We start from the raw sequence: 25,603 nt of genomic DNA on the forward strand, positions 1-25,603 counted from the left end.
GGGGTCCCACAGCAAACCCCGGCTGTGGCGGAGAGCAGAGGTCACCCCTGGGGACCTCCCTGCCCTGGTGACATGGCCAGTGTCACAACGGGCTGGGAAGGAACAGGGCAGCCCCTGCGTTCAGATTTCAGCCAAACTTTATTGGATTCGTCACCGGCAGAGCTGCGCCCCTGGTCCCCTCCCCGCGGTGACAGCGGGACACGGCGCCACCAGGGATGGAGAGCGGGTGGCAGTGGGGCACAGAGGAGCCCAGGGAAGGACCCCCAGCCGCGGGGGGATGCAGGCAGCTGCCCTTGTCTGGAGCTCCGGCCGCTGTCCCCGGAGCTGCCGCGCTGTGGGAGGTGCCGCCGGCCCCGCGCCCTTCCTGCTTGACCTGTTCCTAATTTCGGGAGAGGCTGGCAGGAATGGCAGGCTCTGCTCTGCCAGCAGCCCCCGGGGGGGGAAAGATCTTAGCAGCTTCTCCCACCAGCCTTGGGCCGCGTCCAGGACACGCTGGGAACGTGTCGAGGCCCTGGCAGGACCCGGCAGGACCTGGCAGTGGCACTCGGGTCCCCGCTGTTAGGACACACTGCAGTGCTTGGCCGTCCTGCCCCGACCCCTCCCCGGGGGCTCCCTGCCCAGGGACTTCATCCCGGGCTTGGGGATGGGCTTCCCGAAAAAGAATCCCTCCTCCTCCGAGTCTGAGTCCGAAGATGAGGAGCAGGTGGGACACCAGGAGTCCTCCTCCTCCTCCTCCTCCGTGCCATCCTCTGCCCGGGGGCTGCGTCGGGGAGGGGAGGTGCCCGCTGGCAAGTGTGGGTTGCCTGCTGCTGTTCTGGGGTCAGGGCCCCCCAAAAGCGGGTGGCCCGAGGCTCCAGGCTCGTTGGGCCGCTCTGGGCTGGGCTGGGGGGCCGAGGGGTGGCCGGCCGGGGGTCCCTGCACCCCTGGGTGCTCCTTGGCAGCATCGCTGCTCCGCTCCCGTGCGGCTGCTCCAGCATCCTCGGGGCTCCGGAACGCGGGGTGCACTGGGGCCGGCTCCGAAAACGCCTCTGGAAGAGGGGAACTGGCCGTGAGGGAGGAAGGCGAAGCTGAGCCTGCCCTCCCCTCCCACAGCCGGGGCTGGCACCGAGCCACCCCCAGCTCCCACCGTGGGGGACGTGCTGGGGGTTTATCACCACATCCCACCGTGTGACATCCCCAACGAAGTCCCCGGGCGCTGGGCAGAGCCTGGATTTTTCCCGCTCCCCTCCCACCCCACGGCAGCAGGATCCTACCGGCGCCTTCCCCGCGCTGCCTGCAGCCCCCCGCTGCCGAGCCCCTGCCGGCCCGGGGCAGCGGCGTGGCCTCGGGGGACGGAGCCGAGGCGAACGCCGAGTCCGAGGAGTCGGAGGCGGTGGAGGAGGCGTCCTGGCCGCGGCCGCAGGTGTCGGAGCAGAAGAGGCGGCCGCGGCGGCAGGTGAGGGGCTGTCCCCGCAGCGGCTTTCGGCACAGGCTGCAGCAGAAGCAGGCGGCTCGGGCGTGCCAGTGCAGCCCCTGGTGTGTGACCTCCTCGCCGTCGGCACCTGCGGGGACACACGCAGGTGGGGGAAAGCTTCTTCCCGTGCGCCAAAACCCATCCTCGGAAGGCTCCAGCTCCGCAGCCTTCCCAGGCGGGGCAGGGGAGCCCGTGGGGGTCCCGGCCGTACCGATGGGGTCCCCGCAGGCCTGGCACGGCTCGGCAAAGAGGCTCTCGAAGCAGCCCCGGCAGCAGGGCCGGCCGCTCCTCATCACGTAGCGCTGCCCCCGCAGGGGCTCGTCGCACTCCAGGCAGCAGAAGTGCTCCAGGTGCCAGCGCCGGCCCTCGGCCTCGATGCACTCCTCCATGAAGATCAGCTGGAAAGGGAGAACGGCTTGTTGGAGTTCTGGAAATTCAGATTTTAGTCTAGAGCAATACGTGTGAGTCAAGACGGAGAACTTTGGGCAAGTTGTCCAAGTCCTCCTTCTTCAACTTCTTCTTCCTTCTTCTTCATGGGTTTGGGTGTTTTTCTGTAACTGGGTGAAAAAGGTCGGCATTGCGGGCCTGGGGTGGTCATTATTGGGTCAGAAATATAAATAATACAGGTGTCACCTCGTTATTGGGTAATTAATGCTTAAATAACCTTGGAAAGAGTCAGAGGTGCTCCATTTTACCTCATTTCTCTAACTTGCTAGTTAGAGCTCACGGCTGGTGAGACTGTAAATAGATAAGAAATAATAAACATCCAAGTCCGAACTCGAAAACTTCGACTTCTGTGAATTAATCCTGATCCTGGCGGGGAAGAAGAAGCCAGAACCATCACAAACACCCTCCATCCTCTCAGCACCCCGCTGGAAAACCCACGGTGCTTGGCTGTGCTGAGGAGTGAGGAGGAGCCCCCAGCCTGTGCGGCTCTCTGCAAGGCTCAGGAAGGAATATTCCTCCAACCCACCAGCGGTTTTGATGGATTTGGAGCCCCCAGCCGAGCTCGGGAGCATTTAACAGCCAAAGGGAGGTCAGAGCCTCCCCCTGCCCGGCACCCACCTGGTCGCAGGAGGCACAGCGGGGTCGGAAGAGCTCGGCGTGGTGCCGGCCGCAGTAGATCCTCCCATCCTGCTGGAAGTAGATGAGATCCACCAGCTGCTGGTGGCAGAAGTGGCAGGAGAAGCAGGACGGGTGCCAGAACTGGTTCCCAAGGCGAGACGCTGAAATCCCCGGGTCCCCTTTGTTCAGCCTCCGGCCGCACTGCGAGGCAGAGGGACGCAGAGGTTTGGGGCCGGGCTGGCTTTTGGGGCCGGGTCCCTGCCAGGGAACGGGTGCTGGAGGGGACAGCTCACCTTCCTGCAGGGACAGCCGTGGCAGGGACCTGGCACGGGACACGCCAGGCCCTGTCCCAGAGCCTCCTGCCTGCGGCGGGCGCTGAAGGCTCGGAGCTGGCGCCGCTCCTCCTCGGCCAGGTCGGGGCAGAAGCGCTCCTGTGGGGCACGGGGGTCAGCGGGGCGGGGGGTGAGGCCTTGGGGGCGCTTCAGGATTTCAGCTTTTCTGTTTTCCATGCATCCGTAATCCTGCAATTCTTGGGCGCGTAACTCTAAACACGCACGGCGTGAGCTGCCGCTTTCCCATTTAGACAATTCCTCCCCAGGCCTGGGAATCAAGGGACACCTCACTGCCTCAGGCCCCCAGAGATGTGAACAAAAGTGAGCTGAGGGGGAGCAAACTGGGGGTAAATGACTTTCATTACCTGAAGCTGGAATTGAAAAATTAACCCCCCAATATGCAAATGGACCCAACTTATAAAAGTGTGAAAACCCGTGACCTGCTGTCCATTATTTGAGCCCCTGGGGGGCGGTTTCTGCCTCAAATGTACCTGAAGACCCTCCAATAAATATCCCTGCTTTTAATTCTCTTAATTTTGTCTGGCCTCTGTTTTCAGGTAGCCCCAAAAAGGCATCAGGTGAGCCCGGGGAGGGGGGCAGCCCCCCAAAAAAGAGGGTTCTTACATCGCAGTCCTGAGGAGGCAGCTGCTGCAGGAGGGCTCTGGCGCGGAGCCGGGTCCTGTCAGAGGGAGAAGGAGATCCAGGCTGCGGCGAGCACGGCCCGGAGCACGGCAGGACCTTGGGAGAGACAGAATTCCAGAGGGGGATTAAACTGTGCTTTAGCTCCAAATTGCTGAAACGTGTGATTAACCGCGGGGTGCTGTGGTGTGGGGGGAGCAGGGTGCTGCCCACCTCGGGGGCCGCGGGCTCCGCGGAGGGCTCCAGGTACTCTTCCAGGGCACAGCCCGAGTCGCTGTCGGACGAGGCCGGGGGGAGGCCGGTGGTGCCGCAGGGGGAGGGCTCGTCCCGCCGGGGCCATGCAGGGCTGGGCAGGGACATCAGCTGGGGACAGAGAGACAGAGGAGGTCAGACACGAGGCAGGGGCCAGGGATCCATCCCTGGACACGGACCCTCTCCCTCGTCCCAGCGAGGGACGCTGGGCCACGTCCAGCTGGGGTGATGCTCCAAACCACCACGACCTCGAGACCTTTGGCTGAACAACTGCAGGAATCCAAGGGGTTTTTTGGGGGGGCTTCTTTCTCTTTGGGGGTTACGGCAAACCCACAGCAAGGATACAGGCACCGGGCGGGGCTGGGGCTTTGTCTGTTGAGATAGGATGGGATGAGATGGGGATGAAGCCAGGCAGGGAAGACCCCAAATTCCCAAGCTCAAGCAGGAACAGGTTTTGGAAAACAGCAACACCCACAGCAGGAGCTTTCCCACCAGCCCTTTGCTGGCACGGCTAATCCCGGGTCTAGTGGGAACAGACCGAGGTTCAGCCCAATTCAGTGGAAAATAATTCCTTGCCCTGGGGCTGCCATTGTTCTGCCCAGGGCTGTTCCTGCCCGGCTGTCCCAGCCCACAGCACACGTCTGACTCGGGGTTACGCCGTGGAAACCCATCCGGTGCTGTCCCCTCCTCCCCACACTTTCCACCGCGCTTCCTTCCTGCCCTGGCTTCCCAAAACAAAGGCGAGATGCTGATGTGCTGGCTCCTGGGGTTCCCTGGATGCCAGCCCAGAGCCCGGCGCCCTCAGCCCGCGCTTCCTGCCCTGCCGTGGGGAGCCAGGGTGGGATGGGGCCCAACTGCTGCTTCCCCCGGGGAGGAAATCACGGGGCTGTGACCAAACACCCCCAGGGATTCACCCCTGGCAACGCCCACCACGGATGGATCAACCCCTCTGGAAAACGTTCCGTGCATAAAACAATCTCAGGGATGAGGCGTGAGAAGGCCCAGACCACGAAATTTTGGTCCTCCTACACCTCTGCCACCACGAGGACCCCGCTCCCCGCCCCACACCGGGACCGTGCTGGTGTGTCCCCCCTGTCAGGGACACCCCAGTGTCCCCAGTGCTGCCACCAACCACCTCCAACACCCCCAGCTCAGTCCCTGCTCCCCGTGTGCCCCTTCCTGGGCAGCACCTCGGGGTGCTGGGATGTGACAGCCAAAGCGGGGAACTCCGGGGCCGGGAGCAGGTGGGATCCACCGGGGCAGCTCCGGAGCCGGGAGCAGGTGGGATCCACCGGGGCAGCTCCGGGGCCGGTGGGATCCACCGGGGCAGCTCCGGGGACGGGAGCAGGGGGGATCCACCGGGGCAGCTCCGGGGACGGGAGCAGGGGGGATCCGCCGGGGCAGCTCCGGGGCCGGGAGCAGGCGGGATCCGCCGGGGCAGCTCCGGGGCCGGGAGCAGGCGGGATCCGCCGGGGCAGCTCCGGGGCCGGGAGCAGGCGGGATCCGCCGGGGCAGCTCCGGGGCCGGGAGCAGGCGGGATCCGCCGGGGCAGCTCCGGGGACGGGAGCAGGCGGGATCCGCCGGGGCAGCTCCGGGGCCGGGAGCAGGCGGGATCCGCCGGGGCAGCTCAGGTTTCCCTGCCCTGCTGCCGGGTCAATGATTAACGCTGCAGATCGGCTAATCAGAGAGATGAAACAAAAGGGCTGCTGACTTTTTCCTGGCCAGGTTTGGGGGTCTGGAACCCTGGGGCAGCCCGGGGGAGGATGCAGGGCTGGTTGTAGGGTGTTGTTCAAAGCTGTGCTTTGGGATAGGGATGAAATAATCGGCCTTGCCAGCCCAAAAAGAGCCCTGGCCCTGCTGCCTTGGTGAGGGACCACAGCCTTGGCTCCACAGGAGGAGCAGGTTTGTGTGAGACCCTGGGGACGCTGAGTGGGGACCCTCATGCCCAGCCCCACTGCTGCTGCCCGGTTTGGGAGAACTGTCCCCGTTTCTCCCTCCCCGCGGGGTGTGGGTGGCATTCCCGGGCTGTGCTTGGCTCATTAAGCCTCCAAGCTGCATTTGTGTAATCTCTTAGAACTTTGCAGTTAATTAGACCCCTCAATGCTCCGGGGGCTCAGCGGGGCCGGCCTGGCCCCCGCCCCCTGAGGCACAGGGACCCCATCCAAGGGCCAGCAGCACGGTGAGGTGACACTGGGGGACAGCGGCTTGGGCAGGGCTGCCGGCCGCCGTGAACGCGCGGGGATGTGCCCGAGAGCCCAGCCCAGCCCAGCGCAGTTTGATGTGATTACGCCGGCTGGCAGCCGTCTGGGCTGTAAACAAGTCCCTGTAATTAGCCTCAGACGGTGACAGAGGTACGCGCCTCCCATGCTAAAGAGCCAGGCAGCCCCAACAGGTCTGGCTCCTCTGCTCGCCGGCCCTGTCCCCTCTTCCTTCCTGCCCTCCCTCGCTGCCTCCAGGCGCTGCTGGCCTGCCAAGGGATACAGGGATGCTCCCAGCCCGCCTCAAACCCGGCGACCAGCGCACGGTGGTGGCACTTTGGGGGAGCTGCTCTTCCCTGCCAGCAGGTCCCCGAGAAGGGACGTGTGACAGACCAGTCGGGCAGGCTGGGTGGCACTGGCTGTCGTTTGCCTCGGCTGTAAATCCTCTTGCCCAGCCTGCGGGAGCTCCTCCGGGTGCGTTTGCCCAAGCTCCTCTTGCTCTCCAAAGCATCGGAAGCCGTCGCGGCTCCCTGGGTGCAAGAGGCTGAAATTCCTGGGAGCACTAATCTGATTTGGCTCCCCGGCAGCAGCCCCTGCCTCCAGCTGGCTGCGGGAGCCTGTGTGGGCTCCCAGCCCTCTGCTGCCAAGGTCACACATTAACTTGGAGCTCAGCCACCCCAGCCCGCTCGGAATTCAGCACAGGCTCCCTGTTCCCCGCACGGAGCTGCCATCCCTGCCTCCAATCCCCGGGAAACACAACACCTCCAAAAAGCCCCTCAAAGCACCCAGCAGCCCTGGCAGCTCCGCGCTGGCCTCACCCACGGGATAACCTGTTTTTGCTTGAGCTCCCGTCAACACAGCTGCGCTGGTGGAGCGTGGAATAAAGATGCGGAGCAATAAAAGATGCAGAGCAGTAAAGATGCATCTTTTGGGGCGAGATAAGCCGAGCTCTGGCAAGGAGAGCCGGAGCAGCAAGTCCTGCCCGACCTGGAGCCGGTCTCACCGAGGAGCCCACGGTGCCTTTTGGACCTGGGGTGGTGGCACCAGGTGGAGCAGCCCTTGGTGACACTGCTGGGCACAAAGCGAGTGGCCCTGGGTTTCAAAAAGTCCTTTGCAGCACCCCCCCCCCCCCCCAAATGATGGGGAAGGGTCTCAGCATCCTGGGCCGCCGCACAGCGCCGTGTCACCGGAGGGGACGGTGGCCTGTTGGCTCTGCAGGGGCTGTGCCTGTGCCGCAGAGGCTTTTCCTGCCGTGTTTTCCCTCAACCGCGCAGGCACGGCAGGGAGCAGTCACCCATGAGCCCAGCCTGGCTCAGCCATTCGTACATCCGCAGGTACGGACCGAGACCCCCGCCCCTCCTCTCCCTGCGGCCACCGGGATGAAGATCCGCGACCCCTCCTCTCCCCGTGACCACCGCGATGGAGTCCCCCATCCCTCCCTGTGGCCCCCAGATTTCATCCCGGCACGTCTGAAGGGGTCCAGCTCCATTCCCGATCCCGACACATCCCATTCCCGGCCAATCCCAGCCGGAGCAGGGATGGTGGGAGCGGCCCCCCCTTCCCGGAGCCCCCGGTCCCGCCGGGCGCTTCCCGCGCACCTGCGGGCTGCCAGAGCCTGGCACGATGGCACCGGCGTCACCTCCTGCTCTCAGGGGACGTTTTCCCGAAAACAAAGCCCGAAACAAAAACATTATCTCCCCCTCCCCCCGCCACACCCCCCCCCCCCAAAAAAATAAAATCTCCAACCAGCCCAAATCCCCCTGCTCTGCCTCGTTCCCCTTCCCCTCGCAGCTGCTCCCGCGATCCTCCCGCTGCCCCCTCCTCTCAATCTCCCTCTCCCCCGCCTCCAAGTCCACGCGGAGCTGGCGGAGCCGAGCCCGGGACTCGCTCCCAGCCGCACGTACCTGCCCTTTCCCGGCGCTCCGGGCCCCGCGCTCCGCCGCTCCGGGCTCGGCCGCCCGCTCCAGCCCCGCGCCGGCCGCCGCCGTCCCGCCCTGCTCCGGAGGACGCCGGGGAATGGAGCCTGGGCTAGCTGGGAAAACTTTGCAAAGCGAAAGGAAAACATCCAAGCTCAGTCAGGGAAACAGTTTTTTTTTTAGGGGTTTTTTTTTTTAGTTGTGTTTTTTTTTTTTTTTTTTCCCCCTGCTTGCCCAGGCACTGGCTCCGCGGCAGCCGGGGTCCTAATTAGAGGCTTTTTAGCCTAAACCTCGGGAGCCAGCCAATGGCTGGAATTCCGGGGCAGGCAGGGAGGGGAAGGCGGGGGGGGGACATTAACCCTACAGGGGAAAGAGCTGCCGATGACATCTGGCTCGCTCCTACCTCTCTCATTTTCCGAGCGCCCGCGCCCTTCCCTCCATCTGCGGCTCGGTTCACCCCAGGTTGCCGTTTGATGACTTTTTATGATCCCGCGCGGTGATTTATTTCCCTGCCGAGATCAGAAAGAGTTGAAGCTTCATGAAAGAGGGGGAAGTGTCATTACACCCCAATTTAGAGGTGGAGAAACTTTGGCTGGGCTCTCACAAAGGAGTTAGCCAGCGGCAAGTCAGGATGTCCTAGTTTCCACAAGCCCTGAACACCTGACGAGGCTCCTCCAAGCCATTCCAGACCGGCTCCGGCTGCAGCAATTCCACCCGGGCAGGAGTCAGGGGAAAAATTTATCAGAGCCTGACGCGAGGCACAGCGTCCTGGTTGCGTTTCTGCGCATTTCTCACTGCGCCGTAAGATTTTCCTGCCCGCCGATGTGACTTTTGGACGCAGCATCCCCAAAAACGTCTGCAGGTTCCAGGCTGGATCTCTGCCACCTGTGTGGTCCCGGGAGCTGTGGCTGGTTCGGGGAGCCCCGAGGGGTGCAGATGGCTCTGGGATCAGGCTGGGGACTGCAGCCAAAATGCACAGGGGTAGTAATTCGGCAGAGGAGGTGCCAGGCTCCGTGACAAGCCCGTGGCACGGCTGGGCGAGGCCGTGCAGGGCGGTGTTGGGGCACAGGTTATTGTGCTGCCTTGTGGAAGTGGTTGTCCCATCCCTGGAAGTGTCCAAGGCCGGGTTGGACGGGCCTTGTGATGCCTCAGGATTTCAGCTTTTCTATTTTTCATACGATGTCTGTAATCCTGCAGTTCTTCAGTGTATAACTCTAAATATAAATAATAATATAAATATAAATAACTCTGTGTAACTCCACACACAGTGTGAGCTGCTGCTTTCCCATTTTGCCCAGACACAATTCCTCTCCAGGCCTGGGAACCAAGGACACCTCACTGCCTCAGGCCCTGGAAAATATAAACAAAAATGAGCTGGGGGGGGAGCAAACTGGGGGTAAAGGACTTCATTACCTGAAGCTGTGATTGAAAAATTAACCCCCAATATGCAAATAGGTCAAATTTATAAAAGTGTGAAAACCTGTGACCCGCCATCCATTTTTTTTGGGTGTAGCCCCTGGGGGGGGTTTTTTCTGCCTGAAATGTACCTGGAGGCCCTTCAATAAATATAACAGCTTTTTATTCTCCTCATTTTGCCTGGCCTCTGTTTTTAGGTAGTCCGGATAAGGATAGTGGAAATTGTCCCTGTCCATGGCAGGAATGGGATTTTTAAAGTCCCTTCCAACCCAAACCACTTGAGGATCCTCTGCAAAATCCCCTGAGCAAGGGGGAGAAGTAGGAGGAAGAGGAGGAGGGGTGAGCACCTGCACACTTTGCTGCTCTCCCTCCCTGCACAGGGGTCCCACGGGGGCTGTCCAGCCGGGGCTGGCACTGCCCAGGGTCCCTTTGAGGTCCCCGATGTCCCCTCGCTGTCATTCCACTCTTTGGCTTTGCTGGAGATCGGTCCCTGCAGCTTTATCTCGGCCCGGTCGCTGCTTTGGACTTTGTCCCAGCGGGTGGTGACAGGGCCCCCCCTCGTCCCCTGCTGCCCCCACGCTCCGCCGTCCCTCCCCAGGGCGGAAGGATTCGTGGGCAAAGTCCTCGAGGGGTCACTTGGGGCTTTCCCGAGGTGGCATCAGCCACCTCTCCATGGCAACAGCGCGGTGTCACCGGCGCGTGGCCGCAGTGTCCCCAAGGAGGGGGGGACACAGCTGGGTGGCTCCGGGCGGGAGCGCTGGGGTGAGGAGCCAGGGCTGGTGTCCGGCAGCTCCACGCCGGAGCCGCGGGTAAATTAAATTTTTGGAATTGTAAAAGCTGGAATGGAGATTGTAAAATCTGCAGCTCGGATAAACTCCTCTCTCTGTGGGCTCCGTGTGTGCCCTGGGCCCTGTTCCCGGCTGGAGGCTGTGCCCCGTCCCGGGTCAAATGGGGCATTCCGGGCTCCGTCAGGATCCGGCACAGCCGGAGGAACCAGGAGACCCCGAGGTGGTCTGGGGGTGCGGCGGGACCCCAGCCTCCCCCCGGCACGGGTTGGGTGCTCTGGGACCGGTGGGACTGGGCCGTGCACGGGGACCGTGCTGTGACTGCTGCAGCCCCCCCGAGCCCCCTCCCCTGACCCCCGAGGGCATCCTTCCATCCCAGACCCTGCCAAATCCCCCTCCACTGACCCCTCCTTGAGCAACCCGCCAGCCCAGACCCCCCAGATCCCCCTGAACCGACCCCCGGCCCCTCTCCTGCTCCAGACCCCTCCCCAATTCCCTTCCGCTGATGCTCCTCGAGCATCCCCGGAAGCCAGACCCCACAAATCCCCTTGCACCGACCCCCCCGGCCCCTCTCCTGCCCCAGGCCTCTCCCCAGTTCTTCTCCACTGATCCCCCCAACCCCAAATCCCCTTCCACCGACCCCCCAGCCCCTCTCCTGCCCCAGACACCTCCCCAATTCCCCTCCGCTGATCCTCCTCGAGCGTCCCCCGATCCCAGACCCCCAAATCCCTCTGCGCTGACCCCTCCCAGCGTCCTGCCCTGCCTCGGACCCCCAAAAACCTGACCGTGACACCCCCCCCCCAAAATCCCTCCCGTTCACCCCCTTCACACCGACCACGCCCACCCACGCCACGCCCATCCGCGCCACGCCCCCTCGGCGGTGCCGCGCCCCCCTGGCGCCCCCTGGCGGCCCCGCGGCGCTGGCGGTGTCGCTGCTCCGGCGGGCCCGGCCCGGCCCCGATCGCTCCGGGCCCGACCGGGGACCCCCGGACCCGCCGGGCCGGGCAGGGCCAGGGCCGGGCCGGGGGCCCCGACACGCTTCGGGCCCCGGGAAAGGCCGGGCCGGGGACCCCGACGCGCTCCGGGCTCCGGGGGCGCCGGGCCGCAGCTCCCGGACGGCGGAGCCGGGAGCGCCTCAGGTACCGAGCCGCGCCTGGAGCGGGGCCGCGGCATCGCCCCGTCCCCCTCCCCCGTGCGCTCCCCGCGCTGCCCCGGCCGCCCCCGCAGCCCATTCCCCCGTACCCCCCGGGACTCGCCCCTTCCTCAGGCCCCTCGTTCCCTCCCCGGGCTCTGCAGGCCCGTCCTCCTCCCTCCATCCCCTTCCTCATCCCTTCATCCCCTTCCATGTCCCTGCAGCCCCGTTCTCCTCTCCTCGTCCCTGCAGCTCCTTCCCCATCTCTGCAGCCCCTTCCCCATCCCTACATCCCCTTCCCCATCCCTACATCCCCTTCCCTATCCCTGCATCCCCTTCCCTATCCCTGCATCCCCTTCCCCATCCCTACATCCCCTTCCCCTTTCCAGCATCCCCTTCCCCTCTCCTGTACCCCCTTCTCCAGCTCTGCATCCCCTTCCCCATCCCTACATCCCCTTCCCCATCCCTACATCCCCTTCCTCATCCCTACATCCCCTTCCCTATCCCTGCATCCCCTTCCCCATCCCTACATCCCCTTCCCCTTTCCTGCATCCCCTTCTTCCTCCCCGCGGCCCCCTCCTCAATCCCCCATCCCTTTCCTCTTTCCTCCAGCCCCTTCTCCTTGCCCCTCCTGGCCCCAGAGCTGTCCCCCTGCTCCCTCCTTTTCCTGGGAGGATGTGTTGGCTCTGTCCCTGCGTGTCCTGGAGGGGCTGACGTGGGACCAGGTGCTTTTCCTGGCGAGGTGTCCGTGTGTCCCTGTGCAGGGGTGTCGGGATTAGGGGATCCTTTGGGATTAGGGGATCCCGCTTCTCCAGCTCCGGGTTGAAGAGAAGGGCTGGGAAGGAAGGCATGAGGGGCTTCTGCAGGCTGGGGGTTTGCGAGGATGGGAACAACCTCAGGAGAGCCTGGTCCAGGCAGGGCTGAGGAGGATTTGGGATCCTGGGAGTCTGGCTGGGGCTGGTGGCTTGAGGAGGGACCCAGTCCTGCTGGGTCTTTGGGGTGTTTTTAGTGACTGGCTCAGCTCTGGACTGTGGGAAGGTGAGTTGGAAGTGCAGGAGCCTGGAGACTCGGGAATCTCAGTGTCTGTGAAAGGGGTGCTGCTGAAAAATTCACCAGTGAGGAGCAGTGGGGAGCGCCCAGGGAGCGTTCAGGGAGCTCGTGGTGGTTTTTTAGTCCGTTTGCTCAGTTCTCACTCAGTAAAAACTGTCCTTGATAAGCCACAGCACTTCAGGCTGGCCCCTCGTAGATGGGGGTGGGGGGAGAGGAATAAAGAAAGAGAGGGGACAAAGGCAGAAGGTTTTCTCCCAGCTGTTATTCCTGAGGGAATTGCTGAGGTGGGAGTGGGAGAGCACAGCCAGAGGACACAGTGCCCAGATCAGATGGAGCAGGATCTGTGCTAAATCATTTTCCAAAGCCTTTGAGGGGAATAAATCCGTGCTGAGCCCAGGAGAACAAGCAGGCCAGCAGGCGCAGGGCGTGGGGTGGCGCAGGGAAGGTGTGGCGGTGCTCCAGGGCTGGCAGGTGTGTGCAGGAGGGCAGCTGGCACCGCCTTTGTTTGTTCTCAGCTTGCACAGAAGGAAACTTTTCCTCTCCTGGGCACGGCGGGGAATTCTCCAAGGGCCAAAGCGAAGGCCCAGAGGTGCCGTGGGAGGTGATTCGTGAGCTGTTTGGATGTGAAAATGGAAGGGGGCCCTTGGGCAGCCCAAGGGTGGCTCTTCCCCCTCCCTCCACGCTGGAAGGGGGCCCGGGGCAGCTCTGCCACTCCACGATCCCTGGGGTAATTTGGAGGAGGGGGGAGGCAGAGTCTGGCATGGCAGAGGGAGAGGATCCCAAGGGAAAGAGGCTCCCAATGGAAAAAAAGGTTTCCAGTGGAAAGTGGCTGCCAATAGGAAGAGGTTTCCAATGGGAAGAAGTTTCCAATGGAAAGAGGTTCCCAATGGAAAAAGGTTTCCAAAGGAAAGAGGTTTCAAATGGGAAGAGGCTCCCAACGGGAAGAGGTTCACAATGGAAAGAGGTTCCCAATGGAAAAAGGTTTCCAATGGGAAGAGGCTCCCAATGGGAAGAGATTCCCAATGGAAAGAGGTTCCCAATGGAAAAAGGTTTCCAAAGGAAAGAGATTTCCAATGGGAAGGGGCTCCCAGTGGGAAGAGGCTCCCAAATTCCCATTTAGTGCCCCGGTGCCGGGCTGGGGATCCTGGTGGATCAGGTGCGGACGCTGAGCAGCTCTCAGGGCACACCTGGCGTCACCCCCTGTTAACCTGCCCAAGTTTCCGTCAGGGACAGCAGGATTTCACGTTGCTCACTACAATTTAAAAACAACCAGGAGTATTTCTCACTACGAGTGCAAAACCCTGGAGTATTTCTCACCCCTACTGCGTGCAACTCCTGCCTGCCTGATCCTCACACTGACTGGGTCACATATCAGAGGTTTTGTGTTTTCTGGGTCACATATCAGAGGTTTTGTGTTTTCTGGGTCAGATATCAGAGGTTTTGTGTTTTCTGGCCTTTTTTTTTTTTTAGCTTTCCCTACTCCAAAGCAGAGCAGCTGACCCTGAAGGACCTTCCCTGCAGTGAAGGCACCTTCACATTCCTCAGCAGCAGCTGCCTCACCACCCCTGGCTGCTCGGTTTTATTTTCCTCACCCTGGTGAACCTCACTCCTCTGTAGGATCCCAAGGCCAGGAAATAAAATCTCTCTTATTTAATTTTATTTTTATTACTATTTTTAGCCGTGTATTTTTCATTATCGTGCAGAGTTTTCTGCACTGGTGTAAATGTAATTAATTAAACACCAAACGCACCCTCTTTCCTTGGGATGTTTGGAGGGAAGTTCAGTCACTCTCCCACCCCCTGCTTTTTAATTTTCTCCGCTTTTATCATTGTTTAACTGCGTTCTCCCTGCCAGGTGGAAGATGGGAGTGCTCCCCTCATGTTTTAGGTGAAACCTGCCTGCCATGAAGTCCCGAGGGAGGTAGAGGGACTGCAGTGGGAATTCCTTCTCACTCCTCCACAACAAACCCAACAACTGCCTAATGGTGAGAAACCTGTTGGTTTTAATTAGTGCTACACTCACGGCTCTCGTTAATCAAGGAGCGAAGAGTTGGAGCTCCAAACCCACTGGGACTGGGGAGGGCACAGCTGGAGAGGGCGGGAGGGTTGGACTGGGAGCTCTGATTGTGCCACCACGATTTGTGTCCTGTCCTCAGGGATTGCCTCTCTGCCTGGCGTCATGGGGAGCTGCTGCAGCTGTCTGTGCACAGACAGCATCCCAGACAACCATCCCACCAAATTCAAGGTAAATTGTGGCCCTTCCCACCCCACCAGAGGGTTTGGGACAGCTCTGACTGCACGAGGGGACAGCAGACTTCTGCCCCTGCACACAGACATCCCTCCAGAGGGTTTGCAAATTCATCACTTGGGGTTTGGGGTTTGGTTTTGTTTCCCTCCCTTTCCTTCAGAAACTCCTGCTGCAAATGTGTTTGTGTTTGCTGCTAAATTGCCTCTGCTTGGGAAAGGCAAGGAAATGGGGGACTGGAGAGAAAAAAAAAACCTTTTATTGCTCAGGGCTGTGTTCCAGAGCCTGGGCTCAGCCACAGCAGCTGAGCTGCCAAGCTCGTGGGCTCCAGGGCTGACAGCTCCTGCCAGCCATGAATCCCTGCCCTCAGCTGGGAAAAAAGGGCAGCAGGAAATGCAGGGGAATCCATGGAATTGCAGGGCTTGGTGGGTGGGCTGGGCTGGGGCTGCTTGGGACACCTGGAGGGTCCTGCCCAGCTCTGGGCCCTCACAGCAAGGGAGACTGAGGGGCTGGAGCATGTCCAGGGAAGGGAACGGAGCTGGAGCACCTGGGGAAGGGTCTGCAGAATCCAGAGGGAGCTGGGAGAGGGGCTCAGCCTGGAGAAAAGGAGGCTCAGGGGGGACCTTGTGGCTCTGCACAGCTCCCTGACAGGAGGGGAAGGGACAGGATGAGGAATCGGCCTCAGGGGGCAGGATGAGGAATCGGCCTCAAGGGACTGGATGAGGAATCAGCCTCCAGCTGCACCAGGGGAGGTTTAGGCTGGAAATCAGGAGGAATTTCAGAATCAGAATCATTAGGTTGGAAGAGACTTCCAGGATCATCGAGTCCAACCCAACATCAACCTCAACTAAACCCTGGCACCCAGCGCCACATCCAGGCTTTTCTGAGACACATCCAGGGATGGTGACTCCACCACCTCCCCGGGCAGAGCATTCCAGTGCTTTATCATCCTTTCTGTAAAAAACTTTTTCCTAATATCCAACCTGTGTTTCCCCTGGCACAGCTTGAGACTCTGTCCTCTCCTTCTGTCAGTTGCTGCCTGGAGAAAGAGACCAACTCTGTAGTCCTGGTTCCGTGCCTGAGGTGTTTTGGTTCTCTAAAATTCTTTTCCCAGGGAATTTTCTGTAAGCAGGAAGAATGTTTTTGTAACTGTACCTACGTTATTCATCCCTTTCCCTAGGAGGGATTTCTCCTTGATGTCCCTCCGGTCTGACCAATGTGAGTGAAGAGGTTTGTCTTTGTGTCACCAATCCAATTGCTCTGTGTAAAATAGTATAAAAGGGAGGCACACCCCAAAAATAGAGGAGTCATTTTCAACGTTCTGAATCTCGGAGTGGTGTAAAACAGTGTCGTGGTGTAAAACAGTGTCACAACCCCACCTGAGCACAGCCACCTTCCAGGAAGCTGTAGAGAGTGAGAAGGTCTCCTCTGAGTCTCCTTTTTTCCAGGCTAAACAACCCCAGCTCCCTCAGTCCCTTTTCCTCATGGAAAGCGTGGCCAGGCCTTGGAACTGCCCCGGGAGTTCCTCACCCCTTGGTGTGCAGCTGGCAGCCGAAGCTGGGATTTGAACTCACTGATCCTGCGGCTCTTTCCAGCCAATCCGTGGCTCTGCTTCTGCTGCTGTGTCCCCCTGCAGGTGACCAACGTGGACGACGAGGGGCACGAGCTGGGCTCGGGGGTGATGGAGCTGACGCAGAGGGAGCTGATCCTGCACACGCACAAGCGCGACGCCGTCAGGTGGCCCTACCTGTGCCTGCGCCGCTACGGCTTCGACTCCAACCTCTTCTCCTTCGAGAGCGGCCGCCGCTGCCACACCGGGCAGGGTCAGTGCCTGGGGGGCCTGTAGGAGCGTCCGAGGACGGCGGGGAGAGGGAACTCTCCCTTGAGACGCTTTTATGGCGAGGGTGGTGGGGTAAAAGGGTCTGCCTACAGCCACCAGCCTGGGCTGAAGGGAAGCCCCAAGGAGAGAGGGAGGTTAAGAGGGAACAGCAAAAGGGGCGAGAGCAAGAGAGGGGGATGTGAAGTTAAGGCAAAAGGGGCTGGGGTCCCCGTTACAACGCATTATATCTCCTTTTCTGCTGAATGTTCTACTTTACAGTCACCAACCGGCACGAGATACAAAACCTACAAACTATATTACTGTATTACCATATATATATATACACACTATATATATATATATATATATATATATATATGTATGTATGTATCTATCTGGTATATATATACATATACTATATATATACAATACATATATATACACCATATACACATATATACCATATGTGTGTATATATATATATACACACACCATATATATATATATAGTGCATATATATAGTGTATATATATACTATATTACCATACCACTCTGTATTCTAAACTCTAAAGACTACGTTTTCTTATCTACGTTTTCCCTGATACCTTGGCGGGGCTACTCCCTCCAGCCCCTTTGTCTGTTATCGCCCAACCCATCACCAGCTAATAATCGCTGTCTTCCTGCCCGCCCTGCCCACATCTCAAAGCCGGCTTTCATTTCTATTTCGCTCACAGGTTTAATATTTTCAGTATTTCTTGTCAGGCAATCATATTTGTAGGCTTTCCCTGTCTCACCTTTCCCAACAGGGGCTCCCTGGGGGCAGAATTGCTGAGATTTCTCTCCCCAAAGGCAGCTGATGCTCGTGTCTGCCCGAATTCCTGGCGCTCGGCATCTCCCTGATTTTTCAGCCTTCTGATTGTTTTCATATTCCTACTGGAGTTTCTCAGCTTGTGACAAAAGCAAAGACTGATATTTTGTAAACAGAACATTCTTTCTAGGGGGAAAGACAAATTGATGGACTTCTGAGTTGACCACTGGGGTCAAGAGGGGTGTTCCTCTCATCCCCCAATCCTTGACCAAATCCCAAAAACTGTGTAAGTTGAGATCCCCCAAATAAACTTCCCTTTTCCTTTTCATCACACAACCTGACAGGTGAGTGTGGTTCTGGGTGAGTGTGGTTCTTTCTTGTCCTCTGGCAACATCCACAGCTGCCTCTCCTGTCACTGTAGGACACTGTCACTAGATGAACATGAAAAGATCACGCTCACACATTCAGGTTGTGAGACGAGAAAGAAAGAAAGTTTATCTCTGGGTTCAGGGTTTAAATAGGGTTTGGACTTTGACCAGCGATTGGGGGACGAGGTTGACACCTCTCCGACCCCACTGGTCAAACCAGAGGTCCATCAGTTTGTCCTTTTCCCCTGGAAAGGAATGTGTATTTACAAAACATCACTCTTAAAATTCGTGAGAAACTCCAGTACGGAAATGTGAACTATCAGAAGGCTGAAAAATCAGAGCAAAAGAAAGATGAGAGACTCCAAATATTTCAGAGGGCAAAGAGCGTGGAAAAAAGGCTTTTATTTTCTAATTCTTACTACCTTTTATAAGGTGTTGCCATACAGATTTAACATGATTGGTGAATAGGAGCGACACCTCTCTGATCCCACTAGAGAAACAGCAAAACAACACCTGGAGAAAGGTGGTTTTGAGAAAGGAGAGTTGTTTGCCGAGATTGTTTTGAGAAGAAACTTCCTTGAGAAATTTTTCCTTGGGAAAAAGTGAGCAGCTGCCAGCAGGCTGAAAATCTCTCAGACTCAGAAATATCAGGCCGCACACTCCCCCGCGGTGTTGTGCACACACGGGGGATGCTCTGGGTTTGAAGTGTTCAGTTGGGCATCAATCTGGTGGCCTGGCCTTGCTGGTGCTCGTGGGGACACTGGTGAAGCATTTCTGGGGTTGTCACTCCGTGCTTTGGTGCCCCAGCTGGGGCAGGAGGGGTTGCTGGGCCTTCCTCAGGGGCTTAAAAGCGTTTGCAAGACTTTGTTAAGCATCTTTCAACTCAGGCTAAAGCAGCACCTGCACCTTTTCCCAGGTCCCCTTTAGGATTATTTGTTCCACAGAGCAGTTTTTGTTTTGAGTTTTGTTTTCCTCAGTGCTTTTTCCCCTAAGTTGGTCAGCGCTGGTTCTACTCAGAGCTCTGATTTTGGGTCTGGCAGCACTTTGTGACAGAGTGAAGAAGGAATTCCACGATGTCGTGGGCATGGAGAGGGAAGTGACTCACCCAGGAGCGGATGCCAAGTCACCAGCAGCACTGGGAATAGTCTGGGGATAGAGGAATGACACTTTTACAATGGTTCCTCTTGCTTCCCTCACCAGTCTGTCTCTGTTGCTTTTAGAAAGAGCTGAACATTTCCTTGGCATCTGCATCCCCTGGGAGGGAAAAAAAAAAAAAAGTTGTTTCCTCGTTCTGTTAATGTGTTTGTAAACTCCAAAAGGACTCCCGTGAGTGCTCAGGGTCTGTGTGAATCTGCAGTAGCATCTGCTGCTCTTAATCATTTATTTCAGTGGGGTTTTCCTCTCCTATCAGGGAATTTCTCCTTTGCCTTCTGCAGGGCGAGCATCAGTGGGGAAAATTTAATCCAGGGGTAAAAATTCTGCCCTCTGCGTGGTTTGGTTCTGCTCAGGTCCAGGCAGAGGGCAGAATTCTTATCAGGCACTCCTCAAGCAGAAATGAGAGGGATGATGTGTTTGAGTTCTCTCCCTCCCTTGCAGGATTTTTTCCTGCTTATTAATTTTACCTGGAGCCCTCCTTGCTGATGCTGCTCCCCACCTGATGCAAGGCAGATCCAGCTATTGTTTTTTGGTCCAGAGCGTGGAAAACGTGGATGTTTGGGAGCAGCCCTTGTTGCCAGGCTGTTCCTGTTGCCATGGCTTTGGTGTGTGCGTGTGCCAGCCTGGGATTGGCTCCTGGGCTGGGCTGCTCCTTTGGGGAGAGACTCCTCAATCCCAGGGATTTTTAGAAACGTGACCTTCCCTTCCCTCCCTGCTGTGCACAGGGCCCAGTCCAGCCCTGAGGAGTCACTGCCTGGATTTTCCCCTGGAAAAGGATGGAGTGGGTGCCCAGGGGAGTTCAGACAGGAGAGGTGAGCAGTTCACCTGGCCCTCCACACCACAGCCCTGAGGGGGTTTAAGGCCAGGCTGGACGGAGCTCTGGGATTGTGGCACGTTGGGTGTGGAGCTGGATGACCTTTAAGGTGTCTTCCAACCCAAACCGTTCTGCATTCCATGATTTCTGCTGTTACTTCCTGAATAATCCACAGGGTTGTTGGTTGTTTTCCTGTGGCGTGACGGTGCTAAACAACAGCAGGAGAGATCAGAATTCATTTCCAAGTGGCAATAACACAATTTTTTTAGAGCAGGATCACTCCCTTGCTGTTCTGACCGCCCCCTCTCTGTCCCTGGCAGGGATTTTTGCCTTCAAGTGCTCCCGAGCAGAGGAGATCTTCAACCTGCTGCAGGACCTGATGCAGTGCAACAGCATCAACGTGGTGGAGGAGCCCGTGGTGATCACCAGGAACAGCCACCCCTCGGACCGGGAGCTGGCCCGGAGCCCCCAGGGCCCCACCAGTAAGAGCCCATCAGAGTGCGTGGGGACAGGCCAGGGGACACAGGGGGGGACATTGCAGTGCTGCCATCCATCTGGCTCTGTCCCCTGCGTGCTCCTGCTTTGAGGTTCCCAAATGTGGAATTTGGTTTCCGAGGAAGCGGCGGCACAAAGAGCCCCCGGAGCTGTCGTCCCTCAGCCGGGTTTCTCCAGGCCACCACTGCCAGGTGGCCTCTCCTGAGCAGCTCTTGGGAGGGTCAGGGAGTTTCTGCAGGAAGCCACATCTGGAGTGGCTCGATTCCTGTCTCCAGGAGGAATTCTGTGGAGTTCTTACCTTCTTTTCTTCTGTTAGAGCCGGGATTAAATGCTCGAGCGACGGTGTTCGTGTTCAGATGTTTATTAATTCTTATCTATGTCACAGTCTCACAGGTTGTGAGTTCTAGCTAACAAGGCAGAATATGGTTCTGTCTTTATCTCTCTACAAGGCTTTTTAAGAAAAAACTGTCCAATTATGAAATGACACCTTGAATTATTTTTACTTTTAACCCAATAACCAACCACCCATGGCCCGCAATGCGGATTTTTCTATCCAATTACAGAATCCCACCCAAACCCACGAAGAAGGTGAAAAAGAAGGACTCAGCCTCTGCCCTAAAACTTCCATCTTGCTTTATATATATTACTGTATTCTAAAGCCTTAAACTCCAAGTTTTCCACCCTGTGATATCAGACACTTCTATGCAAACTCCACACCCACAATCGCAGCGCTGTCGCTCAATTTTGGAAGCCTCTTCCACAACCTCAGGTCAAATGCAATGTTTGCTTGGGGGTCAGTGCCTGCCAGCACAGAAAGTCTAAAATTCTCAGTGCCCAGGGTTCCAACAGAATTCCTTTGATTTTTGGCCCTTGTGTGTGTGCTCCAGCACCGGGATTGCCCCTGGACAGGCTGGTTTTACCTTCCAGCCTGTCCAGAAGAGCCCAGCTCACTCTGAAAGTGTAATAATTCTATTTGGTACCAATCTGTTGCTCCTCTGCCTTGATTCTCTCACAGGTCTGGGCTACACTGGACTTCCCAATGGATTTCACAGCTTCCCTGGAGAATCCCTGTCCTACCCTGCAGCCCGGCACCCCTCAGTGAGCAGCCTGAGACATTCCTCTGTGGGGGAAGACTCTACCCACCCCCTCCTGGGGCCTGAGGAGCAGGTAAAGCCACCCTAAACTCTGCTGGGTGCAGCTCTGGGTTTCCCTCACTCAAAGCTCAGGGGATCCTCACACCTTTGTCACTCTTTCTGTTCTCCCTCCTTTTGCACCTGGAGGCTCCTGCTCTTCGACACTTCACTAGAGCTGATGTTCTGTCAAAAAAATCTTGAGTTCTGTCCTCAACCCACCGGCGTTTGGGTGGCAGTTACCTGCCAGCTGTCACACAGCCCCTAAATTCAGACCCTTTTTTATTTCTGTTTTTGGGGTTCAGCTCTTTGCTTGCAGTTGTAGAGTTTTTAGATTTTTTTTTTTCTATAAAACCCAGCTGGTCTGAGCCACCCGCAGGGAGGCCTGGGCAGGTGTGAGGGTTGTGGGATCACCTGTGAGCCACTGGAGGAGACAGTTTGTGAGATGTGCATGGAGCATGACACAGAACCCCAGAACCACTGAGGCTGGAAAAGATCAAATCCAAACCGTGCCTGATCTCTACCCAGAGCACTGAGTGCCACGTCCAGGTGACACCTCCAGGGACGGGGACTCCAAACCTCCCTGGGCAGCCCCTCCCAAAGCCTGACCACCCTTTCCAGGAGGAAATTCCGTGTGGACACACAGTGTGTATCTGCAGCTGGACTCCTTCTGTCTCCCACAAAACCCAAACCAACTTTCACACTCCGCTCCCTCAACCTTCCCAACTTCCAAAACCCCCCCTTTTTTTTTTTCTTTTTTTTTTTTTTTTTTCCCCCTCATCAGCCACGGACTGATTCCCCTCTCCTGGTGGTTTCTCAGCTGCTTTGCTCTGGTTTCTCTCTGCTGTCTCCTCCTTTCACTGTCCCTCTGCTTCTCTCCTTGCAGTCCCACACCTACGTCAACACCGGGGAGCCGGAGCCGAGGGGCCGGCACTGTATGCACTCCTTGCCTGAAGCCCACCCTCCTTTCCCCCCTAGGAACCACAGCTGCTCCCTGGAAGACCGCAACCCCCAGGTCTTCCTGCAGCCGGGGGAGGTGAAATTCGTGCTGGCTCCCACCTCCGCCTACCGCCGGCTGTGCCGGCAGCCCCGCGAGTGCCGGGCTCACCTCTGCGGCCCCACCAACAACAACAACGAGTGTCGGGAGGGGTGTCCGTCCCCTCAGTGCGTCTACGAGAACCTCAATGGGCTGGTGGCCCCCGGCACCTCGTCCCTGTGCCGGGCTGGCCGCTCCAAAGCGTCGCGGGAGGACGGGAGCTGCTCCCATCGCCGCTCGGCGCTGCTGCACTACGAGAACCTGCCGGCGCTGCCGCCGGTGTGGGAGCTGCAGCCGGGCCGCCGCAGGGACGAGGACGCCGGCACGGCTCCCACGCCGTCCCCCAACGGTTTCTCCGAAGCCGGAGAGGAGGAACCGCTGCAGAATTCCATGGGCTCCGAGAGCGCGGCCCCGCAGCCCCGCCGAGCTTTCCTGCCCAGAACCCGGCGCAGCCGCCTGCCCAACGTCTTCAGCTTCGACTTCCCCCGGCCCTGCCCGGAGCCTCCGCGGCAGCTCAACTACATCCAGGTGGAGCTGGAGCCTGAGCCCGCCAAGGGACAGCAGCGGGACCCGCGGGTGGCAGCCCCCGCCAGCCCCGGCGGCCGCCGCACCGACTCCTACGCCGTGATTGACCTCAAAAAGACCGCGGCCATGTCCAGCCTGCAGCGCGCCCTGCCCAGGGACGATGGCACCTCGAGGAAAACGCGGCACAACAGCACTGACCTGCCCCTCTGAGGGGGCCCCCCAAAGTGCCAGCCCCGTGTCGTGGCTTTTTTCGGTCCCTGCCCCTCGCTGTGTCCTGCCCCCCCCCGCCCCTGTGTCGCCGATTCCCTGTTTGCCCATTCCCCGGGGGCCCGGCGTGGCTCCTGCAGCTGCTGCTGTTGAGGCTCGTCTGTCTGTCCGTCCGTCCGTCCGTCCTCCCCTCTCTGTGTTTTGCTCGTTTTTCAAGCCTTGTGGGATGTTTGGTGGCTCGGAGGGTTGGATTCCCGGCAGTGAGGTGGCGCAGCCTGGCGTGGGGCAGGGCAGAGCCCGAGCTGGGCAGTGCCCGGGGGAGGGCTCCCAAAACTGCGCTGCTTTAGGAGCAAATCGAGCCCGTTCCCCGTGGATTTCACGTCTCCAGGAGAGCTCTGCAGTGAGCTGGGGTTTCACACCTCCAGGAGAATTCTGCTGTGAGCTGGGATTTCACATCTCCAGGAGAGCCCTGCCACTCCGGAGCTGGGATTTCACATCTCCAGGAGAGCCCTGCCACTCCAGAGCTGGGATTTGCCTTGTGGTTCCAGTTTTGCCTGGAGAGGAGGGAGCTCACGCCGTGGCCTTTCCCCCCTCAGCTCACTGTTTGTTCCTGAAGCTTTTTATCCTCCTGTCCCTGTCTCAGATTCAATTTCAATTGGGCAGCTGCCGTTAAACGAGGAGGACACAGAGCCATGGGCACACACTGTGATCACAGAAACCTGATTGCCTAAATCCTTCAAATTCCCTTCCCTGCTTTAGAGGAGGAGGGAAAGGCCACAACCATGAGGGAGATTGGAAGTTTGATCTAGAAAAACTTCACTTGTGCCATACCCTGCTTTGTTTTTTTAGTTTTTGGGGTTTTTTTGTTTTTTTGGGTTTTTTTACGAGTGTTCTTTTTGGCAGCTGCCGAGAAGTGCTGTGGGTTTATTTATTTGTTTACTTATTTATTTATGAACTGCTCCTTTGCATCCCAGTTCGTTGCCAAACCGGTGCCAGTCTGGGGCCCGCAGGTCCCAAAAGAGCTCGGTGGCTTTGCTGAGCCGCCAGCTGCGGGGAAAAAACACTGTGGAAAAGAGCAGCTGGGACTGAAGGATTTATGAACTGGGGGCTGAATGTCACGGGGTGGGTGGGAAATGGAATGGGAGACGTGGGAGTGGGAGCAGAGCCACGGGGCAGCCGAGCTTGGAGTGGCATCAAAGTCGTTGCCTACACCCACGTGCCTGGCTGGGAGCAGCCTCTGCTCCGTGTCAGGAGTGAACGTGCAGTTTGTTCCCTTCACTACGGACCTGGAAGGGCTCAAATTCCGGGTAAATTTGTGGCCTTTTGCTGTGGATTATTTTTTTTGTCTTGACCCTGGGGTGGCTCTGAGCTGCCCTGGGATGTCCCCTGGCCCTTCCCCGGGGCCTTTCCCTGGATTTCTCTGTGCCTGTTGCCGTGGAGAGCAGTGCTCTGGGATGCTCTGGGATGCTCTGGGATGGAGCCCCACCTCCCTGCTGCCTGTGCCCGTGTTCCTCCTGGGACATGCAGTGCCTGGCCAGAGCTGCTGCCAAGCCTCGTGTCCCCCTTGTCCTTCGGTGTTTTCCCACTGTTGACGTCCGTGGAAGAGGAAAGGGCCCCATCCCCCAGCTCCAAGGGCCAGGAGCCCGGGTTTTGGAAGTTCAGCTTTTCTTTTTCTGTTTGGTTTTTGGTGCTGTCATGTCCTGTTGAGCCGTGACCCCTGTTGGGAGCAAGGCCACGTGTCCCCAAGTCTGAGTGGTGCCATGTTTGTGTCGCAGAACGTGGAGTTCTTGGCTTGCTGTTGCACTATAAATTCCAAGTGTGTGCCACACGCTTCAATCCACTGGTTTTTTTCTTTTGGTTTTGGAAATCCTTGTGCTCGTCTTCCATCCCTTCGTCCGCCCCGTCCCTTGTGTCGCCTGTAACTGAAAGGAAACCCAAGTAATATATTTTTATATGTATAACAAATGACTTTATTTGAAGGAAAACAAACAAACCAACAACCCCTACCCCAAGTAATGTATCCCCCTAAATCCAGCTTTCATTTAGGGAAGTGAGAGAAGAAATTGTTTATATCTATCTATCTATCTATCTATCTATATAAAAGTTAACTGCGATAAGCTTTAAATAAAGTATTTAAATAAAGAGTTTCTAAGCTGTCAGTGTCACCCTCTGGGGCAGCACAACTCCCTCCGGAGCCTCTGTCGGAACCTGCTGGAGCTGAGAAATACAAAATCCCTTTTTCCCCAGAAAGGGAATAGAGGATGAAATGTCCCCTGGTGTCTCCCCTGGCGTCCCTTCGTGTCCCCCCGGTGTCCCCTCGCCCTGCTGGCTCAGCAGGCTGAGCTCCAGCGCCATCCCAAACTCCCCGGGAAGCTTTGGGAACGCAAAGCCGGCCTCAGCGCCTTGTTTGTTGTGGGTCGTTCCCTGTTGGAGCCATTAAATGGGAATTGTCGCGCCCGCGGCCAGGATGGAACTCGGGGATTTCAGGTCCTGTTCAAATCCCAGTGATTTTCCCTTTTTTTTTTTTTTTTTTGGGAAAACTTCCCCAGAGCCATGCCCGCACTAAGCCACCTTTGAGAAACCCGGAATGTTCGTTTTTCCAGGTGGGATGGAAGCGCAGGGAGGGGCCGGAGCCGCGTTTGTTTGGGGCTGAGCCGGCCGTGCCCGGAGCTCCGCAGCTCAGGTGACACGGTCGGGATTCTCCCGGCGCAGTGTCGCAGCTTCCTCTAGCGGCCGTGGGGGAAAAGATGCCAGAGGATCCGGG

At 58.2% G+C, this 25,603-nt stretch overlaps 2 protein-coding genes across 3 annotated transcripts; one reads left to right on the top strand and one right to left on the bottom strand.

Moving 5' to 3' along the window:
• Nucleotides 1–119: 119 nt before the first annotated feature.
• Nucleotides 120–8,169, bottom strand: PRICKLE4 (prickle planar cell polarity protein 4). Its single transcript, XM_066203755.1, has 8 exons — nt 7,844–8,169; nt 3,703–3,852; nt 3,475–3,588; nt 2,812–2,949; nt 2,519–2,719; nt 1,665–1,851; nt 1,254–1,541; nt 120–1,028 (listed from the first exon to the last, which is right to left on the bottom strand). The coding sequence occupies exons 2-8, from the start codon at nt 3,847–3,849 to the stop codon at nt 559–561; spliced, it is 1,545 nt and encodes a 514-aa protein (XP_066059852.1). The 5' UTR covers nt 3,850–3,852; nt 7,844–8,169; the 3' UTR covers nt 120–558.
• Nucleotides 8,170–11,016: 2,847 nt separating this feature from the next.
• On the top strand, nt 11,017–24,986 carry FRS3 (fibroblast growth factor receptor substrate 3). Of its 2 annotated transcripts, none has more exons than XM_066204175.1 (7): nt 11,017–11,195; nt 14,093–14,222; nt 14,394–14,482; nt 16,119–16,305; nt 19,767–19,928; nt 20,957–21,108; nt 21,958–24,986. In XM_066204175.1, exons 3-7 carry the CDS (start codon nt 14,417–14,419, stop codon nt 22,840–22,842), a joined length of 1,452 nt encoding a protein of 483 aa, XP_066060272.1. In that variant the 5' UTR covers nt 11,017–11,195; nt 14,093–14,222; nt 14,394–14,416; the 3' UTR covers nt 22,843–24,986. The 2 variants fall into 2 exon arrangements, with proteins under 2 accessions (XP_066060272.1, XP_066060273.1); XM_066204176.1 differs by having other exon boundaries at nt 11,018–11,195; nt 22,050–22,745.
• Nucleotides 24,987–25,603: the final 617 nt, after the last annotated feature.

Source organism: Chamaea fasciata, unplaced genomic scaffold (assembly GCF_029207755.1).
Source record: "Chamaea fasciata isolate MVZ Bird 193981 ecotype frontalis unplaced genomic scaffold, bChaFas1.0.hap1 SCAF_25, whole genome shotgun sequence".
Classification (NCBI taxonomy): domain Eukaryota; kingdom Metazoa; phylum Chordata; class Aves; order Passeriformes; family Sylviidae; genus Chamaea; species Chamaea fasciata.